The sequence below is a fragment of the Actinia tenebrosa genome, unplaced genomic scaffold (genome assembly GCF_029948245.1).
Source record: "Actinia tenebrosa isolate PJP-AT-01 unplaced genomic scaffold, QUT_ActTen_1.0 PGA_scaffold11__36_contigs__length_13525064, whole genome shotgun sequence".
Classification (NCBI taxonomy): domain Eukaryota; kingdom Metazoa; phylum Cnidaria; class Anthozoa; order Actiniaria; family Actiniidae; genus Actinia; species Actinia tenebrosa.
The window spans coordinates 6,163,852-6,182,206 of NW_028292571.1; the positions used below are offsets into that span (position 1 = coordinate 6,163,852).

The window sequence follows — 18,355 nt, forward strand, 5'->3', positions numbered from 1 at the left end:
AGATAAAATGTCTCCAACTTTGTGTTAAACTTGTTGCTGGTCGCTTTGTCCATGACGAGTTTGGTGGTTAGAAATCCATCCTCATTAGCCTCGATTTAGTGTACGATTGCTTCGTGATACAGCGAACTGGAAGGATAAAGAATAACAGGGCTTGGCTTGTGATTGAATGGTGGGTTTTGTGGTAAAAACTATAACACGGGCGTAGAGTGCTTTTTTCGGGCCCCTCACATCCCAATTTACATACATTTACTGTATTTTACCTCTATGTCTCTCCGCCCGTGATGTAGTCCTCATCCGTATGTATCTAAGCCTTCTCTTTGAAACCCATCTAGTTTCCATTTTCTCAATTCCTAACACTTGTAGTTTGAAAAAATGATAAAAAGGACATTCTGTGTGAATGTGAAAAACTCAAGGGACAGACTAATCAAGTTCTAGACTCGATTTCAGTCAGATACAACAAGCTGAAATATTCTTCTCTCTGCGCGGGACGTTTGAGCTTGTTTGAGCGGATAGAACTAATTCAGCCCGTACTAAACTAGGTACGGACGACTCGTGCCGTGTTCTTAAAGGTGTATGGACAATATCCTGGTATAATGAGGACCGTGAAATTCGATCATAGCACAGCAAAAAAAGAGAAGAGAACCATATATTCCGATATAGAATTAGGTCCCTTACTTGAACTAGATGTATCCCTTACCTAATTTAGGAGTATCCCTCATCTGAACGAGGAATATACCTCATCTGAACCGTACGCTTAGGGTAATTTGCAGTTGATCCTGAGATTATATGTCGTATACTATTTTCATAGCGATCGAAATAACGCACATGCGTTTTCCGTCGTGACTTTATAGTTTGGTCACTTTCGTAAAACCCACATTTCATGCGTGTCATTACAGAAGTGGATGAGGAGGAATAGCGATGGGCTTACGCATCATAATCATAATCATAAGATGATAATATTTTTTTACAGAAATGAGCAGACTGCCGCTTCGTTAATCTCGATAAAATCCCCATTAAAAAAATATAAGTTTAATTTATACCTACGCCGAATAATTAATATTTTAACTGTAAATATATATTTACTATTGGGATCTTCGACTGTATTCATGGCTATTGATTTAACCTTCCATTCTCTACTGATGTTTAACTGTTGAAGGCATTCAATCAAGAATGAGCACCAAACAATCTCAATTTAGTCTTTCTGTGGTTAAAACCAATTTTACAAAATGCGGATATATTTTCAAGCTTTTATCATCGATTTCGGACATGAATGTCTATTGTCGAGGGAAAATGTCTGCCAACTTTGTCTTAAAACGTGTTGTTCGTCGCCTCGTAATGATGTGTTTGGTGGTTAGAAAACCCATCCTCATTAGCCTCGATTTAGTGTATACGATTGCTTTGTGATAAAACAAACTGGAAGGGATAAAGAATAACAGGGCTTGCCTTGTAATTAAATGGTGTGTTTTGAAAAAAAGCTATATCACGGGCGTAGAGTGCTTTTCACGGGCCCCTCACAGCCCAATTTACATACATTTACTGTATTTTACCTCTATGTCTCTCCGCCCGTGATGTAGTCCTTATCCGTATCCTGAATCTCTCACTATGAAAAACTACTTAAAGGCACTTTTTCGTTAAATACCACGTGTAGAAAACTATAAGTTTACTAGAGTTTAGAAACTGCAGATTTTATGAGTATGTAGTGTAAAGTAGAATTCGGAAACCAAGGTCACCGAAATGAGATTTTGATGAATTTTTATCCACACACAATTTATTTATCATTTATTTTAAATTCCCTTCTTTCTTCTTCATTTTACTGTAATTACGTAATTATTGTGGTCTTTTTTTTTTTCATTTCTGTTCAGGCAGCAGATGTGTTTCCCTTGTAATACCCAGGCTATTCTTCTAATACACCTAATTCGTCTCATGGTGTAATGTTTACCCATTTCATAACCACGTGTTATTCCCTAGAATAAAATTTCTTTGTTTAACAGTTGCGCATGAGAAGACACATGAATGTGGATACAACTCAAACAAAGAATCTTAATCTCAAGAGAATGACACGTGGTCTGAAATGGGAAAACATTACGCAAAGACGAATTAATTCTATTCTCTCCAAGGCCCCCAGTAACCATTCCGTTTAGCCATTTGTTTTGCTTTCTTATCAGGAGCAGTCTTAAGGGATGGTACCACGCCCTTCATGTAGAAATCAACTCGTTTCATTAGGGTCGTTACTACATCTGGAAGTCTGGTACTGAGATCAGTGCGTTCCTCAGGGTCAGCGGTGATGTTGTACAGCGCCATTTTGATTATATTATTGAATCCTGTAAGAAAGAATTTAAGAACTTTGCAAGTTAGTGATAGTGATCTTCCAAGTCGTCTATCCTTCTGAATGTTTAGTCTTTAAATAATAGAATGATATATAGTCCTATAGTAGCATATATAATAGTATATATAGTAGCATTTAATAGTCAGTGACTAACGTTAACAAACCCGTAGCGCTCTCACCGCTACGCCACCCGTGCTACTTCAATCAGTCATTCGTTTCATTCATCAATCCATTCGCTCATTGAGATTAAAACATAGGTATGTTCAAAAATCGTCATTATGTCCGTCCGCGTTCGTTCATAAATTCAACTCAATTTCACGCACCTCTAAATGACATTTTTTTAATGATACACCGACACTCACCTGATCTTTTTCCTCTTGATTTTCTCTGCCTGGCCATTTTTTCTCCAGTTCAGGTGGTTTAAACCAAGTTAAGTTGGGTACATTCATCATGATCTTCATGTCCCCAACACGTAAAGCAATCCCTTCATGACCACCACTTTTATCAAGTATTGGTGACGAAGCCATGTCGATGTTATGAAGGATTTCTTTCCTTGGAGAGGGCTTTCCGTTTGAGATCGCTTCCCAGACATTGAAACCGTCAAGTGGAGGTGGGACTGCAGAGCCTTTGATACCTACGGCGACAAAGAAATTGATTTTCGTACGTACTGACTTAAAGCACATGTTACATGTTACGACATGTTACGACATGTTACGACATGTTACGACATGCCGACATGCATAGAGCGATTAGACCGATTTGATTTTCGTAAAAGTATTAAATGTGCGGGTACTGATTTACCTCACTTACATGGTACCACATACTATAACATTAAAATGGCTTTCCATTGTCTTCCATTAAGGAATCCAACCACACTGAAGCTTATTTACGGCTAAGGTAAGATACCACGCGGCTACAGTACGGTAACGAATTTGCCCTATATCGTTTCTCACTCATACGATTAAAGCCGCACAATGCTACGAGTGGGAGCGCACAGTACTGACTTACAACACGAACACGGTACGAAATGCCGTTGAAGCGTCCGCCATTTTGGATTTAGGAGATCTGACAATGACCAGCCTGGGGAAGAGGCTAGGTAGTGTCTTACAGCACATACACGGTACAAACTAATATTGTAACATTGAAATGGCTTCCCATAGCTTTTTTATGCCCAATCACAACATAGTTTTGGTAATGTGTTGTTCAAGATACGTTATGTTAGAAAAGCTTCCTGTTTCTGTTACCTGCCAGAGCAAAAAGAGTCGGGTACCAGTCAGTCACGTGGATAAGCTCTTTACAATTGCGCTTCTTCTGGGCTATCATCTCTCCATGAACAAATCCTGCCCCTCTCACCCCTCCCTCCCAAAGTGAGGCTTTGTGTCCTCTGAGAGGCCAGTTGTATCCACCTCCTAAAGGAATACCACCGTTGTCTGTTGTAAAAATCATCAATGTGTTCTCCCATAATCTGAGTAAAGAGGGAGAGAATTACTACCAGAAAAAAGGATCAGTTTAGGTGGGAATAAACGTTAAACGTTGGTTTCTAGTCAAATGGAAATAAAGCAGAATGTCGTGTGACAAATATCATTATATTCCGCTTTGCAAACGATTTTCAATGCTAAATTTCTGCCCATCGTTAGAGCAGTTTTCGTTTTACTGCTGGCCACGCCCAACTCCTGACGCTGCAAGTTTTCTCATGTTCACCTGTTATTTCTAGATTGACGGAAACTAAAACCTATTGTGGAAGTCTTATTTACAATTGACTCAGTTGGATGGGCACCGACCTGTCGTGCGGAAAGTCATGGGTTTAATTCCCAGCCTAACCTACACTTTTTTTAAAATATTTCAGTAGAAAGGTTGTGGCCCTTGTTGCACAAGATAATAGCTCTTTTCTAAAGAATTTGATAGAACGTAGAGTTTTAGAAGTTTTTTCGAATAAGCTCATAAAAAGTATAGACTCCCGTGCAAATAAGGACTTTGCCCTCTCGTTAGTTCAAAACATGTGTGGTTCTTCAATAAAATCTCGTAGATTATTCAGCAGTTTTTGAGCGCGCGCTCATCGTGGCGGGCTCAAATCAAACGTTCACAAGCAGGCAGAGTCAGCTAAACCTCTATATAGGTATATACATTCATTATAGAATCTTTCACTTACCCCTTTTTCTTCAAGGCATTGGTCACATTACCTATCGCCTCGTCCACAGCACTAACCATGGCTGAATAATCTCGTCTTTTAGTGTTTTTAATATATTTATATTTATTCACGAATCGCTGAGGCGCCTGTGTTGGCGCGTGAACATTTTGGAACGGAAGATAAAGGAAGATAGGTGTTGATGTGTTATGGCTGTTAATCACCTCTTCTGCTCGCTAGAATAAAATCAAAATTACATTCTGTTACATTCGGGTTGACTCAACAATGTCTTCTCAAAATGTGATGCCGAACCATCAGGAGGAATGGGTGGTGTGTGTGTCAGGGACCGCAAAGACGGGGGGGAGGGGGGGGGTGGGACTGGGGGGACTGGGGGGCTGTATCCGGCCCCCCGCCTTACCTTTTCCTATATTATACAATACAATATATATACAATACAATTTTATTTGGCACCTTATACTTAATAGTACATGAGTGTTTGATTCCAAATATATTATAGGTATATATATATACTATGTATTAGGTAATTTTCTTATTTCATTTTCACGTATCAGCATACATTGATGAATGTATGCTGATATGGCTCTTTGTAGAGACGCTGATTTTGAATTGATTAAGAACATAAAACGACTGTCAGCGCTCATATTGTTGAAATTAATGCTGGTGTTTTTTTCTATGAACTCTCTTAAGTCGTTTCTATGAGAGTCATATAGTGGACACCAAACTAGAAAGTGTTTTTCGTTTTCTACTCCCGACTTACACACTGGGCAAATCCTTTCATCGTAAATGAGATAAGGCCTCTTATACCTCCCCGTTTCTACTTCGAGCTTATGGTTGCTAATTCTTAATTTTGTAAGCGCCACTCTGTGCTTAATATTGGTGACTTGACTTAAATATTCTTCAAAGTTATAATCCGTTTTGAACTGACGAAAGACTCTGAGTTTATTTTTATGTCTGTCGTCTTTCCTTTCATCATTGTGGAGGTTACTCCATAAAATTTGCCTCTCAATGTCATATATTCTTTGGGTTATTATTTTTCCATATTCATACCATCTTGGAGAAAGTTCATTTTGTTTCATCCAAATTATCCCCAATCCGAGTTGTTCTAAAGTAGTTTTAATTTTTATGCTCCAAAAGGATTTTTTAGTTTCATTTTTAATATCTTGGTAGACTTCGGCTGAAAGTTTTTTTGGGTGTAGTTCCGACTTTATAATTTTATACCAGAATTTAAAGCTTCTACTGCATGCTTTGCATTTTAGCGGAAACCTTCCTAACTCAGCTCTGCATGCAAGGTTACTAGCATTCTTTGTCACCTTGAGGAGCATTTTGCAAAATTTCAAATGAACAAGTTCCATGGGCTCTTGGTCTTTGGTGCTTAATGTTTCGATACCCCATATCTCACTTGCGTATAGAAGTATTGGCGTAACAAGCGAGTCAAACAGTTTTATAGTTAATTTGATATTGGATGTGAAAAATTCACCCATTTGTTTTTTAATCTGAAATAGTGCCTTTAATGCAGCTTTTTTTAATTCTTGTTTTGCAAACGTAAAGTTTCCAAAGGGTGTAAAATTTAATCCCAAATATTTATATGATTTAACGTTTTCTAGTTTAAATTTGTTCAAATAGAATTGGAAGTTATTCATTGTCTTCCCTGTATTATTGAAAACCATCACTTTTGTCTTTGTTATATTAACTGTTAAGCCTGATTGTTCACAAAATGCCTCTAGCTTGTCGAGATATTTCTGAAGCCCCTTAGCAGATTTAGAGAACAGAACCAGGTCATCTGCAAATAAAAGAGTACTAATCGGTTTGCCATGCAACATTACATCATTGTTGTTACACGAATTTAATGAGTCAGGCAGATCGTGAAGATATAAATTAAATAACGTAGGGCTCAGCATACAGCCTTGTTTAACACCCATATAACAGGAAAATATCGGAGAAATGTGTCCATTTACTTTGATTGCAGATTGATCAGTGGAATACATCGATTGTATCACTCTTAGAAAGTTTCCATTTATACCAACATTTTCAAGTTTTGCCATCAATTTTTTCCTTGGGATGCAGTCAAACGCTTTTTGAAAATCTACAAAGCAGGAAAAAAGGAAATTATTTTTCTTCCGTGGCTTACTTTTAACATATTTATCGATTACAGATTTCAGAATAAAAATACTATCTGTTGTTCCGTGCTTTTTTCTAAATCCACCCTGTTCCTGTTTAATTATATTATTCGTAGTTAGGTAATCATAGAGCCGTTTGTTAAGTATTGCCGTAAAAACTTTGCCAATTGCAGAAAGGAGTGTTATTCCACGGTAATTTTCAGCTTTCGTTGGATCGTCCTTTTTATGCAATGGAACAATATATCCTAGATTCCATGAAGAGGGAAACTTTCCGTTGCATAGGATTTTATTAAAAATTACCGTTAGGTGTCCTTTTAGTGCTTACTTTCCCGTTATCAATAGCTCATTTGGAATATTATCAGGGCCGGGAGCTTTATGTTTCTTTAGGTTACTTAGAACTTCATATACTTCTTGGTCTGTAATGGAAAAATCTAATTCCCCTTGACTTTGCGACTGTTCTAAGGTCTCCGTAGTATTTACTGCAGATGTCTGGGAACTATTAAGCGTCTTGAAGTGATTAAATAAGTCCTTTTCGTTTGCTCGACAGGAGTTTGCATTTTTTGCTTTGCCTACATTAAAAAGTTGTTTCAAAGACTTCCAAGTAGATTTCGAATCTTTGAGGTCAAGGTTCATTAATTTTGAATTGAAATATTTGTTTTTCTTACGTCTACACATGCTTCGAAAGGACCTTTTATGGGTATGTAGATTCCTACGAAGTTGTTCATTATTTGGATTCCTACAAATTTGTTTTCCAAGAGATCGAAGATTTTTCTTTTCGTTTTCACATTCTGAATCAAACCACCTTTGTGAATCTGTATTTTCTTTAAATGCTTTAGTTTGTTTAGTTAGGGAACAAAGACCTGCTTCTGTTCCTATGCCTGTTAGGGTTTCAGTAAATGCCTTAACCATTGAGTCTACATTATCCGCGTTTTCTATTGATTCGCGTAGCGTTGCTTGTATTTCTGTAGTACTTAAAATGTTTTGTAATTTATCGATATTTCCAGTATGCCACTTTAAGCTAGAAATTGTCGAAAATTCCCTATTTTCTTCTCTTTCTTTGTTTCCACTGTTTTTTGGGGAAAGTTGGATTTCTATTCCATAAGAAATATGACAATGATCGGATAGATCTGGCATTATAGTCTCTTATCTTCTTCAATTTTAACCCCCCCCCCCCCCCGCCCCCGCCCCCCGCTCCCCCTTTATAGGGTGGTCAGCGGTCCTTGTGTATTAAGTGCTGATAGCTGGTTTTTTTTTCTCTCCTGTGCTCGAGAGGTTTCTTTTTTTCGTATTACTCTCCGCTGCTATTATATTCTCGACAGCTATATTCAATTCGATCTGGCGTCGAGTACTTTAGTAATGAGCCTCTAGCTCAAGAGAACGAGCAACCTTCTAATCCCAGCATGTTCGTAGTTAAATAAATTGTATTTAACCAGCCAAGACTCGGACTGCTGCGGTGAGAATTGCGTACCCGACCCTAGCACCACTCTTGTTCCCATGTCGTTTGTCATACCTTTGAGAATATTTCAGCAGAGTACTTGTTATTCATGTCTTTCACCGGCGTCTTCTGATCCCGTAGATCTAGTATCCCCTCTCGCTTGTGGGTCCAGTGATCTTCAGCACCAACGTAAAACCCGTAGAATGTGTCAAATCCCCGGTAGGTGGGAGTATACGGCCATTCGAAAAACCCGAGGTGCCATTTACCAACCATATGAGTGGCGTAGCCTAATGGTTAAACCAAAATATTATATTGCTTAGTGTTATTCATATTCATTCCCTTCTTGTCGACATAGTACCAGTCACGTGCATTATCTTGCCTCTGAATGGGTGAGAACATTCAGCCAATCCCTGATAGCGTATGAACTCGACATGATAAATGTATTATTTATCTGTAGCTTTTGTTGCAGATAATACGTTTGTGATGACGTCAAGTTAACTTAATGAGGTCACAACGAACGGAAAGAGTTTGAAATACTTCGATTTTGTTTTCTGTTTTTGTTTTCGAAAGCAGAATGAAACTTTCATATATTAGTTTGCGAAATCGAGATATTTTCTTTAAAGACATACACACATACATACAAAGTTTATTTAGTACCCAAATATTTACAAAAGTGTATATTTTAAGATTACAGTAGCGATTTAGTTAATTTCGTCATGATAGTATTGATAAGGTTAAATTTATTTTTTTAAATATCTTTCACGCACTAAAAACGACTCAATTAGTGGAGATCGGTTTCGTTTACTTAAACATCTTCCTCTTCCTCTTCCTCTTCCTCTTCCTCTTCCTCTTCCTCTTCCTCTTCCTCTTCCTCTTCCTCTTCCTCTTCCTCTTCCTCTTCCTCTTCCTCTTCCTCTTCAGTGGACTAAAGATGTTTAAGTAAACAAAACCGATCTCCACTAATTGAGTCGTTTTAAGTGCGTGAAAGATGTTTATCGAGTCGATAACTAACCTGCCTTCTTCATCATCTGTGGGAGCAGTTGCAAGTTCAGTGGCAGGCCGTACGGCTCATCAGGTTTGATAACTCCGTGTTGCAAACCTGGAATATAAATGAATTATCGTTACTTTGTACCCAGTGCTCACGCTGCGGAGTCGGGTCGAGGTTCCCTGTTTTAGCTAGCGACAGTCAAGTGATAATTATATCACCAATATTTTATATAATATAATAATATACATGCACCTATGGTATGAGTTTTGGTAGATAACTAGATAAAGTAGCAAAATGTTTCGCTACCCGAATATCAATATCATGCTTTCCAATAATGCATTTTCTTTAGTTTTGATTTTCTTTTTTGCAAAATTTTAGCATAAAGTTACTATTCATAAATATTGTCATAAAAATCATAGGATAAAAGCTGCAAATTCAGCGAAAAAAATTTCCCGATCCACGATCCAGTTAACCGAGGTCCAGTCCAGTCCATCAATGCACGGTTCCTGTTTTTCCAAAATAAAAAATTTCTCAAAATTCAGAATTTATAAGCTTAAAACAAATTTTAGAGTTGGAGCATGTTTTTGCTATAGATCAAGGTTATCTATAACCTTTCAAATGCTGAAATTCGACAAAAATAAATCACTTTGTGATTCAAGATCTGACATCCAGTCGGGAAATTCCTTTGACTACACGATTTATCATGTTCCGGAATTCAGAAATAAAATTAAAGTTTCAGAAATTTAGCGTTTTTTTTTTTTGTTTTTTTGTTTACTATCATAGACAAAGACTGGAGCGTTCGGTACATTATTTTTCATTGGGTTGTCTGTGTCGTGAACGTGACTCCCCGCGACCCAACTCATGACGCGGCCAAATTCCACCACAGGTTACCCTTGTACTAAAAAATACTATACAAACTAGTGCATTCGTGTAATGTTTACTGAAAACACACAAGTTTGACAGGGGGGAATTTCACTTATATTAAAAAAATTCTAAAACTGAAAATATCAATACCTTAGAGGGGTGGGGTAGGTAATTCGTTTCGTGCCTGATTATGATTCTGACAATAGCAAAGTATAATCAAGCGTTAAAAGAAGAAGTTTGAATGATTCAAATCTTACTTACCAGTGTGTATAGGGTATCTTCCACTCAGTAGAGCACTTCTGGTAGGCGAACAAATAGGCTGCACATAGTAGTTCTCCAGAATAACACCTTCGTATGCTAATGCATCGATATTTGGTGTCTTTATCGATGTTACATTATGGAATCCGACGTCACTCCATCCGAGATCATCTACAACAACCAGAAGAACATTAGGAGGAGTACAATATACACTTGAGAATATAGTTATGAGCAGAACTAAGTATAACATGGTGCTTCTTGGACGGGTTGGGCTGCTTATGATCTCTGTCCTGGTACAAGACAGTACAAATCACTTCGACCGGAAGAATATTTGACCTTGCACCAAGGCAAGAGTAACGCAACACGTTTCGTGCAGTTACTGCTTCTTTTACTCACTTCACTTCCTTCTACTTTTCCTTATTTCTTTACATCCATTCAATCCATTTCAATCAGGTACATTCTTATTCCTATGCGACCATTATCCAATTCATTTCAGATACATTATTATTCCTATACTTTACCTAAAGAAATTGAAATATGTTCTAATCTAAGGTCATAAATCTATTAAACTAGAAGTTCATAACTAGTAATAAACTTCTGATTAAACCCAAAAATGGTTAAATAATTTTCTAACGTTTAATCTGCTTTAATCTTTTCTTAGTTGGTTGTTGAAGAACTTGTCTCAAAAACAACTACATTTCGCTCGGTTTCGAAACGTCATGAATAGAGCGAATTCGTATATCACACTTTAGCATGCTAATGAGGTCTGCTAATATTCAAATACAAAAACAATAATTAAAAAAGACACGAATTGGAAACACTGCACAACTGTATGACGTTATAGGGAAATTAGAACATTTTATATCCATTATTTTATTAACAAAACATGAAAGTTTCAATTCATTCAAATGAATCATTCTACATTTCTTCGACGAATTTCTACAGTTTTTACTTGAAAAGTCTCTCTGTTTAGGGTTTTGTTCCGTTCTGATCACTGATGTTTTTGTCTACTTTCAGAAAAAGCTGATTGACATTCTCCATCGTGCTCATAGCTTTTTCGCACATCTTTGCATGTGCGAGGTTAGCTTTTTTCGCTGTGTCTACTTTCCTCTTCTTCTTAGCAGAAGGTTCGATACTCTCGTCTTCGCTAGGAGATGAATCAGCAAAAGGTTCGATACTCTCGTCTTCGCTAGGAGATGAATCAGCAAAATTCTGATCCAGCCTTACCTTGAGGGCTTCAGCCCTTCTCTCATCTGGTGGCATTTTTCTTGAATATCTGGCTTGATTTGAAAATAGAAATTGTTTCTCCGTTCCAATCTCTCCTGACTCGAGGCCATAGGGCTGCTGCATAGCACTTTTTACTTTGTTTTGCATGCATGCGTCTGGTCAGGGACTCGTCTGTTTGGGTTAAATACAGGTTAACTACGTGTTGTGGCATGCTTGCTGCTATCTCTCCAATTTTCTGTCGTGCTGTCAAGACAACCTCTTTCCATCCTTTGCTGTTAAGAGTGTTGTAACATTCGAGAACAGCACTTTTTTCTTTCTCTCCAATTCCGACCCTACTTTTCTTGGAGGGAAATAAAATTCGTAATAAACAGCAAACTAAGTATAGTTGAGGGTTGATATCTAAAGCACCAACACAAAAGTTATATGTTTAGATACTGACCTGGCACTTTTGCTGAACAATTCATTTATTAGAAATTCGAAAGTAGTCAGCTGAGTGTAAATATGAATCATCTTGCTCCGTACACAGCAAGCGCAAAATGTAAATTTATAGCGCACGCGTGATGATTCACGTGCGAATGGCATGAAAAATGCCGTGTTTTATGTTGGAATGCGCATCTTCGCTCAGCAGTTCATGCAGCATGGATGCGCAGCAAGTCCGAGTAGTTCTTTTAAATATAGTCGCTTGGATATTGTTGTTTGTCGCCTATATTAGGCCACCACCTCAACAAAATCTGTCTCCCTTACAACATCGTCTTTTTGAGAATTTTCACGGGGAAGTATATTTCGTGGTAGAGATGTGTTTTCTCTTATATCAAGGCAAGCGCGTAAATATTCTTATATAGACACTTTAGCACTGTGGTTTGATATAGACCCTACGTCCGTTATCCGCATTATTCACAGAACATTACCAGTAATGTGGAGATATTTTCAAAATCAAATCACCTGGCCAAACCTCGCGGAGTGGAGAAATCTAATGGGCAGCTGGCCAGAGTTACCAAATGCCGTCGGTGCTATAGATGCAACCCCGCATGAGATTTATTGCCCTCTGGCGGAGCCTCAAAGACCATTTTACAGTGGCCATGGGCACTATCACCGCCTAAACACTCAATTTGTAATGGATAATGAGGGCCATATTCGGTTTCTTTAGGCTGGCTTCTTGGGTAGCACACATGATGCGACTGCTTATAGGTTAATGCGGCCTATAGGGCCCGGTTTAGTCCTAGATTTACCGCCAGGTGTTAAACTGTTGGGTGACAGAGGTTATCCTGATGGAGGAGCTCTACTAACACCTAATCGTGCAGGACAGATGCCTCTGTTAAACCAAAGAGGGAGGAAACGTGCCAGAAAGTTCAACCGAGCTCTATCGAAAAGAAGAGTTAAAATAGAGCATGTGTTTAAAGAGATAAAAACTTTTAAAGCGGTATCTCAGATACTGGGAGACACTCACGTTGATTGCTGCCTATCTGTGTTGAATTTACAACATTTTTGGCTGAAAGACGCATACGGTTGTTCCAAAGACTGCATTGAGAACTACCCATATCCTCTTCACGGGAAAAGTGAAACAAAAGTGCTGATGATAGTGAAAGGAAACTTGAATCGTTGCAGCAAACTTTGGTCTACTCAACAAGCACGTAGTTTAAAAGGGTTGACTTTAATTTTTTTAGTAAATGTTTGAATGACAAACAACGCCTGTTATGTTTCTATTGTACTGAGCTGAAGTTCGGCACAGAAATTGTGTTCATTTGAAAATATCTAAAGAGATTATTTAACAAATCGATAATTAAAACACTTATTTTGTTAGCATATACATTTATACGATGTTTGGGGTTTGGAATGGTTAAGTTTTGTGGGAGTATTTGCAAGGATATATTTGGTTCGAAAACAGCTCATTTGAATATTAGCAAAATTCATTAGCATGTAAAAGTGCGATATACGAATTCGCTCTAATGACACCGATAATTAGGAAGCCAATTATCAATGATAATTATACATGACCAATGAGCGCGCGCGCTTCTAATTAAGGAATCAACAATGATATATTTGTACGTTTGCTGTCTGAAAATGATATCTTTGCCGAGAATACTGGGAAAATTTACCAAAATGTAGGGATAACAACAGTTGATCGGTCTTTGTTGAATCGTTTGTCAAAAATGGGACGTAGTTTTCCTGCCGTGTGTTTATTTCTGTATACACTTTGCTTCGGCGCCTTGGAAGGTATGAAATAAAATTATGATCAAAGTTTGTTATATTGACGAGTTGTTTGATTAGTTGTTGTTGTTGTTGTTGTTGTTGTTGTTGTTATTGTAGACAGGTTGATAAAGAAATCCATGTTAGAATCAATCTGGATTCGAAGTATGAAAACTGAGTTCTATATGAATAAGCGTAATTTCATTCCTAATAGGTAACGCACAGATATACGACAGTGCTTTTGAATCGGTTAGCAGTGTACTAGACAATAGACAAGCAAGCAAAGGTAAGGTACAATTTAACATGACGAGTAGGAAACCGATTTTCATAGTCATACTGTAAATTACCTAAGCCATAAGACACTGTGATTGGATGAATTTAGGAAGACAATATATAGGAAACAATTTCAATGAAATACATGCCGTAGAGTGTACTTTATGTTCTGTAAGTCAGTGGCGTATGTTTCCAACTCATGCGACAATCATTCTCATTCGGCATGTCGTACCGTTTCCGTGCTGGCAGGCGTACCGCACTTTCCCTACTTATGAGATAACCATTGCTATGGAAAGCCATTTCGATGTTATTACAGCATGTCGCACCATTCTTGTGGGAAGCCATTTCAAAGTTACAGCATGTCGTACCGTGTACGTGCTGCACTTGAGGTCAGGACCTTATGTTTCTCGCTCTCACGAAAACATTCTTCCTGACCGATGTCTTATTCTTGTCATTATTCTATTTAAACAGTTAACCAGCTAGAGAGTTCAAATATCCCCTTGCCATCAAACTCCGACAACTCACGACTCAGCAACGTAATAGCCTTCAAATACCGAGGAGATGAGAGCGATAGTTCTGAAAGCAATTCATCTTCATGGCGTAATATTGTGTATCGGGTAGTAATAGCTTTGTTCATTGGTTCTGGACTACTTATGGCTTTGGCCTTCTTCCTCAAAAGCTTGATCAAGAAAATGTAAGTTTACTAAGACATGCAACAAGAATATTAGTAAAATGGGCAGACTGAGTTGCGCAGTAATCATTACCGCCGTTTGCATTGCTACGCGGCCACCCCAGACACAAATCGAGTAGTGTAGTTTGCAATAGACTACCGTCAATCATTCATGTTGACGCCATTTATACACGTTTGGATCAGTGAGTTGGCTTTTCTATCTAACTTTCTCAAACAGATATCACGAAGGAAAGTTCCGAAAGCGATTGCAAAGAGTTTGAGTACATCTAAGTAGAATGAGGTGTTTGATTGACAATCTATTGCAAACTACACGACGCAATTTGTGTCTGGGGTGGCCGCGTAGTAATGCAAACGGCGGTAACTCTAAGTGTCATTCTTGTGATGGATGGAGATTGGTTGATTGGTTGTATTTGATGTGTGGTCCGTCCGTTAATTGATTGACTGTCGCTTGGGCGTAATGGTGCGAGTTGCTTGGTATATGTCATGGTTAACTGCATTAGTCACTTGGTCGGTAGGCTGTCAGAAAGTAGATTGAATTGTGGAGTGGATGGTCGCTTTGTTGATAAGCTGTCGATCAGTGGATTTAGTAGGATGGGACTGTGAACTGCTTGGTTTAATACGGTTAATTGGATGCATTGGTAGCTTGGTTGATAAAAGCTGTACGTCCTTCGGTCGGTTAGGCGGACTTTTTAGCGCCGTGGTTTTACTTTGTTGCATTTTACTCCCTTGGTCTGTTAGTAGTGTGGTGGTCGTTCGGACGTCCTAAATGGATCGTTGGTTATATATTTATTTGTGTTTTTTCTTTTCCGATGAGTAAAGAAAGCAGAAGAGAATGCAAGAAGAGTTTTCCATGACGTACCATGATGCAAAACTCTCAAGTCAGTTTCTTTCAGATCTCTCAGGGAGCGAAAGGTAAGACACAATAGATGGATGGAATGATTGGTGGCTGGGTGTAAATCTGCGGTCCTAGCAATGTTCGATATCTATTCTGTTGTTTAAATTTGAAGACGAAAAACGAAAAGAAAAAGAAAGCAAAAGCTTGATTAGGTTTCTGCCTCTACAAGAGGCTTTACTCGTCCACTTGGTTTTTCAGTATTATTCTTCGTTTGACAAGACGTCATAGCTGCCATCTTGGTTGCACTTAACAACAGAATTGTCAATGAATACTTTTGTTATGTCAATCAACATGGCCACCGTGTCTTTTGTTATTTCACTCCCTCGGGAATGATTGAAAATGAATTGAATGATTTGCAAAGTCCACCGCCCTCTGTGTATTTATACTGGCAAAACTCCAGCCTCGTTCCATTATCGGATTTTACAAGTTGATTTTTTTGTCAACTTCTCCCTTGCTCTAGTAAGGAATATTGCAAAAAAATGATCTTGCAAAATTAATTGTTTAAAAATACATTAAATTGCAGATCCGAGGACATCACTTCAAATCTACCTACTAAGCCGGCTGTAGACAAACCAGTAATAATCGACATACCAACAGCAACAGCCCCGATCCCCTCACAGATCTGCATAACATCTCCTAAAGGCGAAACCAGAAAATCAGTTCGGCAAATGGAAGACTTTGTTCGAGTCGAATTGAGCGACGATAGGTACCGTAACATGGAGTTATTCGGCTTTGAGTGCAAACATCAATTCTCATGAAATTTGGAAAAGACCTTTTACCGTAATGTTTTCCCATTTCAGACCACGTGTCCTTATCTTCCAAATTACATTCTTTGTTTGATTTGTATTATATAGACCTCTTGCATGTGACGTCAAAGGAGCTCGATATGGAGGACAAAACATAAAAATTCCAATCTCCTGAGATTGGACCCTATTGTTGTGTCCTCCAAATTGAGCTACATTCCAACGTGCTGCGAGGTGTCTATTCATGTGTCGATTCTTACGCAACTATTAAAGAAAGGAATAAATACTCTGAATGACACGTGGGCTGAACTGGAAACTGAAAGAGTCTGTTGACAAGGAGTGACAAAGTTCTCTATTTTAGATCATATAACAAGAGATGCATGAATGGTCAATTTTTTAAACGTAAAATCCAAATTTTACAGCAACTTATAACGTATTTATCGCGCGCTGATTGGTTATTTTTTTATCATCAATACGAGGACATACAGACAAAGTGTCAACGAGTGCGCGCTACGCCGGATCCGGATCTACTTTGCCAATGTGATGACGCAATTAATCGTCAATAAGAGGACAGAAAAATAAAAAAACTGATGTCAAATCGTTAAATCACGACCTCTAGTCATAACCTTAATATAAATTCTAATCATTTATAGTAGACTAGCAGTCATTTAAGACGAAGAGAGTGTAATATGTGAAGTAGAAAGTTCGTGTATCTATCGATGTTGTCGTACAAGTGTCCCGGGTTTTCTAGCACTGTACCATAAGCTAGATGTACCCTATGATTAGAGAATATCTTCGGATTGGTTGCTAGTTAATGGTTTAATTTGTTTTGCATGCAGAACACAACGTGTTGTAGCAAGAAGAACCTCATCTCTGCCAAGTCTATCATCTGATCAATCATCTTCCAGTCCAGAGAGCAGAGATTCTTATAGACGAGATGCTGTCCTACTTTACAGGTTACTATTCATATTCCTTTTTTCTTTACTTTTTTAGTTAAATTTAATTTTGTCTGTCTGTCTGTTTATTTATACGTGTCTGTCTCAGTCTGTCTGTCCGTGTCTGTCTGCTTTCCGTGTCTGTCTCAGTCTGTCAGTGTCTGTCTGTCTGTCCGTGTCTGTCTGCTTTCCGTGTCTGTCTCAGTCTGTCAGTGTTTGTCTGTCTGCTTGCTTGTCTGTCTGTCTGTCTGTTTGTTTGTTTACTCGTTTGTTTTACTTGTTTTTATTGGCATTGAAAGCCTATAAATTTCCTCTACAGTGATGATGAAGATTTGCTTGCTGATCTCAAAAAGAAGCGCAAAAAGCAAAAGAAAGCCTGGAAGAAGATAATCAAGGCCAGCCAGCTGAGGGATTCCTAAAAATGAAGCACAACTTCACCCATACCCAAACAAAAGTCTACATAATAATAAAATTGTAGTTCAGAATCATTTTGTAATGGAAAAAAAGATCACAAAGCCTTGATATGTATGTGATGAATTCATTATGACTCTACGACCAAATCCTGTGCCAGCTTGCTACTACGAAATGCGTTGCAGTTAACCAATCCGAGGGGAAGGGACATATTTTATAATTACAAAATATATTTCTTTCCTAATGCCCCAAGCTTCAAGTTAAATCTTTATTCTTGAACACAGCCCTTTAAGATGAATGAAATGATTTAATACCACCTTGGCAAACAGGCGAGAAGGAACTGAAACGATGAAAGCTGAGTTACGTTTTTTTTTTTTTTTTTTTTTTTTTTGTTGCGAAAACTGAAAAGTTGGCAACTTAATCTGTCAGTGTCACTCAAAATTAAACGGCTGATGAATATATACCATTAACATAATACTATGCCAGCTTCATGTTTGTTGTACTTGTGGGTGAACTGGTTTTCTTAGCTCATCTTGATTAAAAACCGATCGGGCATTGAAGAAACTGTCCATTCATTTTAAGTGTCTTTGGAAAGTCTTGGTAACTTTTCAATCACGTATCAAGTAACACCGTCTATTCCTCTGCTTCTTATCAGTAAAAATCGTAACAGGTCGTGGAAAAAGCTGCAATTGGAAAGGTCTTTCAATAATTAACACAAGACGTCCTAAGTCCATCTTCTGACTTAGTAACGTGCAACCTGCTTGACATCCGTTGCTTTCAGAAGAGTTTTTCAAACTAGCTTCTTTATATTCGGACAAATCGGGCGAGGATATCTTATCCTTGTTGATCTTCAAATGTC

The 18,355-nt window shown here is 38.1% G+C and overlaps 2 protein-coding genes across 3 annotated transcripts; one reads left to right on the forward strand and one right to left on the reverse strand.

The window, feature by feature from the left end:
• Positions 1 to 1,750: 1,750 nt before the first annotated feature.
• LOC116295946 (arylsulfatase B) lies at positions 1,751 to 10,457 on the reverse strand. Of its 2 annotated transcripts, none has more exons than XM_089027714.1 (7): positions 10,138 to 10,456; positions 9,037 to 9,123; positions 8,100 to 8,311; positions 4,476 to 4,687; positions 3,571 to 3,791; positions 2,685 to 2,960; positions 1,751 to 2,321 (listed from the first exon to the last, which is right to left on the reverse strand). In XM_089027714.1, exons 1-7 carry the CDS (start codon positions 10,382 to 10,384, stop codon positions 2,104 to 2,106), a joined length of 1,473 nt encoding a protein of 490 aa, XP_088883840.1. In that variant the 5' UTR covers positions 10,385 to 10,456; the 3' UTR covers positions 1,751 to 2,103. The 2 variants fall into 2 exon arrangements, with proteins under 2 accessions (XP_088883840.1, XP_088883839.1); XM_089027713.1 differs by having other exon boundaries at positions 2,172 to 2,321; positions 2,689 to 2,960; positions 10,138 to 10,457.
• Positions 10,458 to 12,553: 2,096 nt separating this feature from the next.
• Positions 12,554 to 17,607, forward strand: LOC116295937 (uncharacterized). Its single transcript, XM_089027548.1, has 7 exons — positions 12,554 to 12,992; positions 13,763 to 13,834; positions 14,293 to 14,515; positions 15,332 to 15,424; positions 15,931 to 16,113; positions 16,990 to 17,106; positions 17,405 to 17,607. The coding sequence occupies exons 1-7, from the start codon at positions 12,554 to 12,556 to the stop codon at positions 17,502 to 17,504; spliced, it is 1,227 nt and encodes a 408-aa protein (XP_088883674.1). The 3' UTR covers positions 17,505 to 17,607.
• Positions 17,608 to 18,355: the final 748 nt, after the last annotated feature.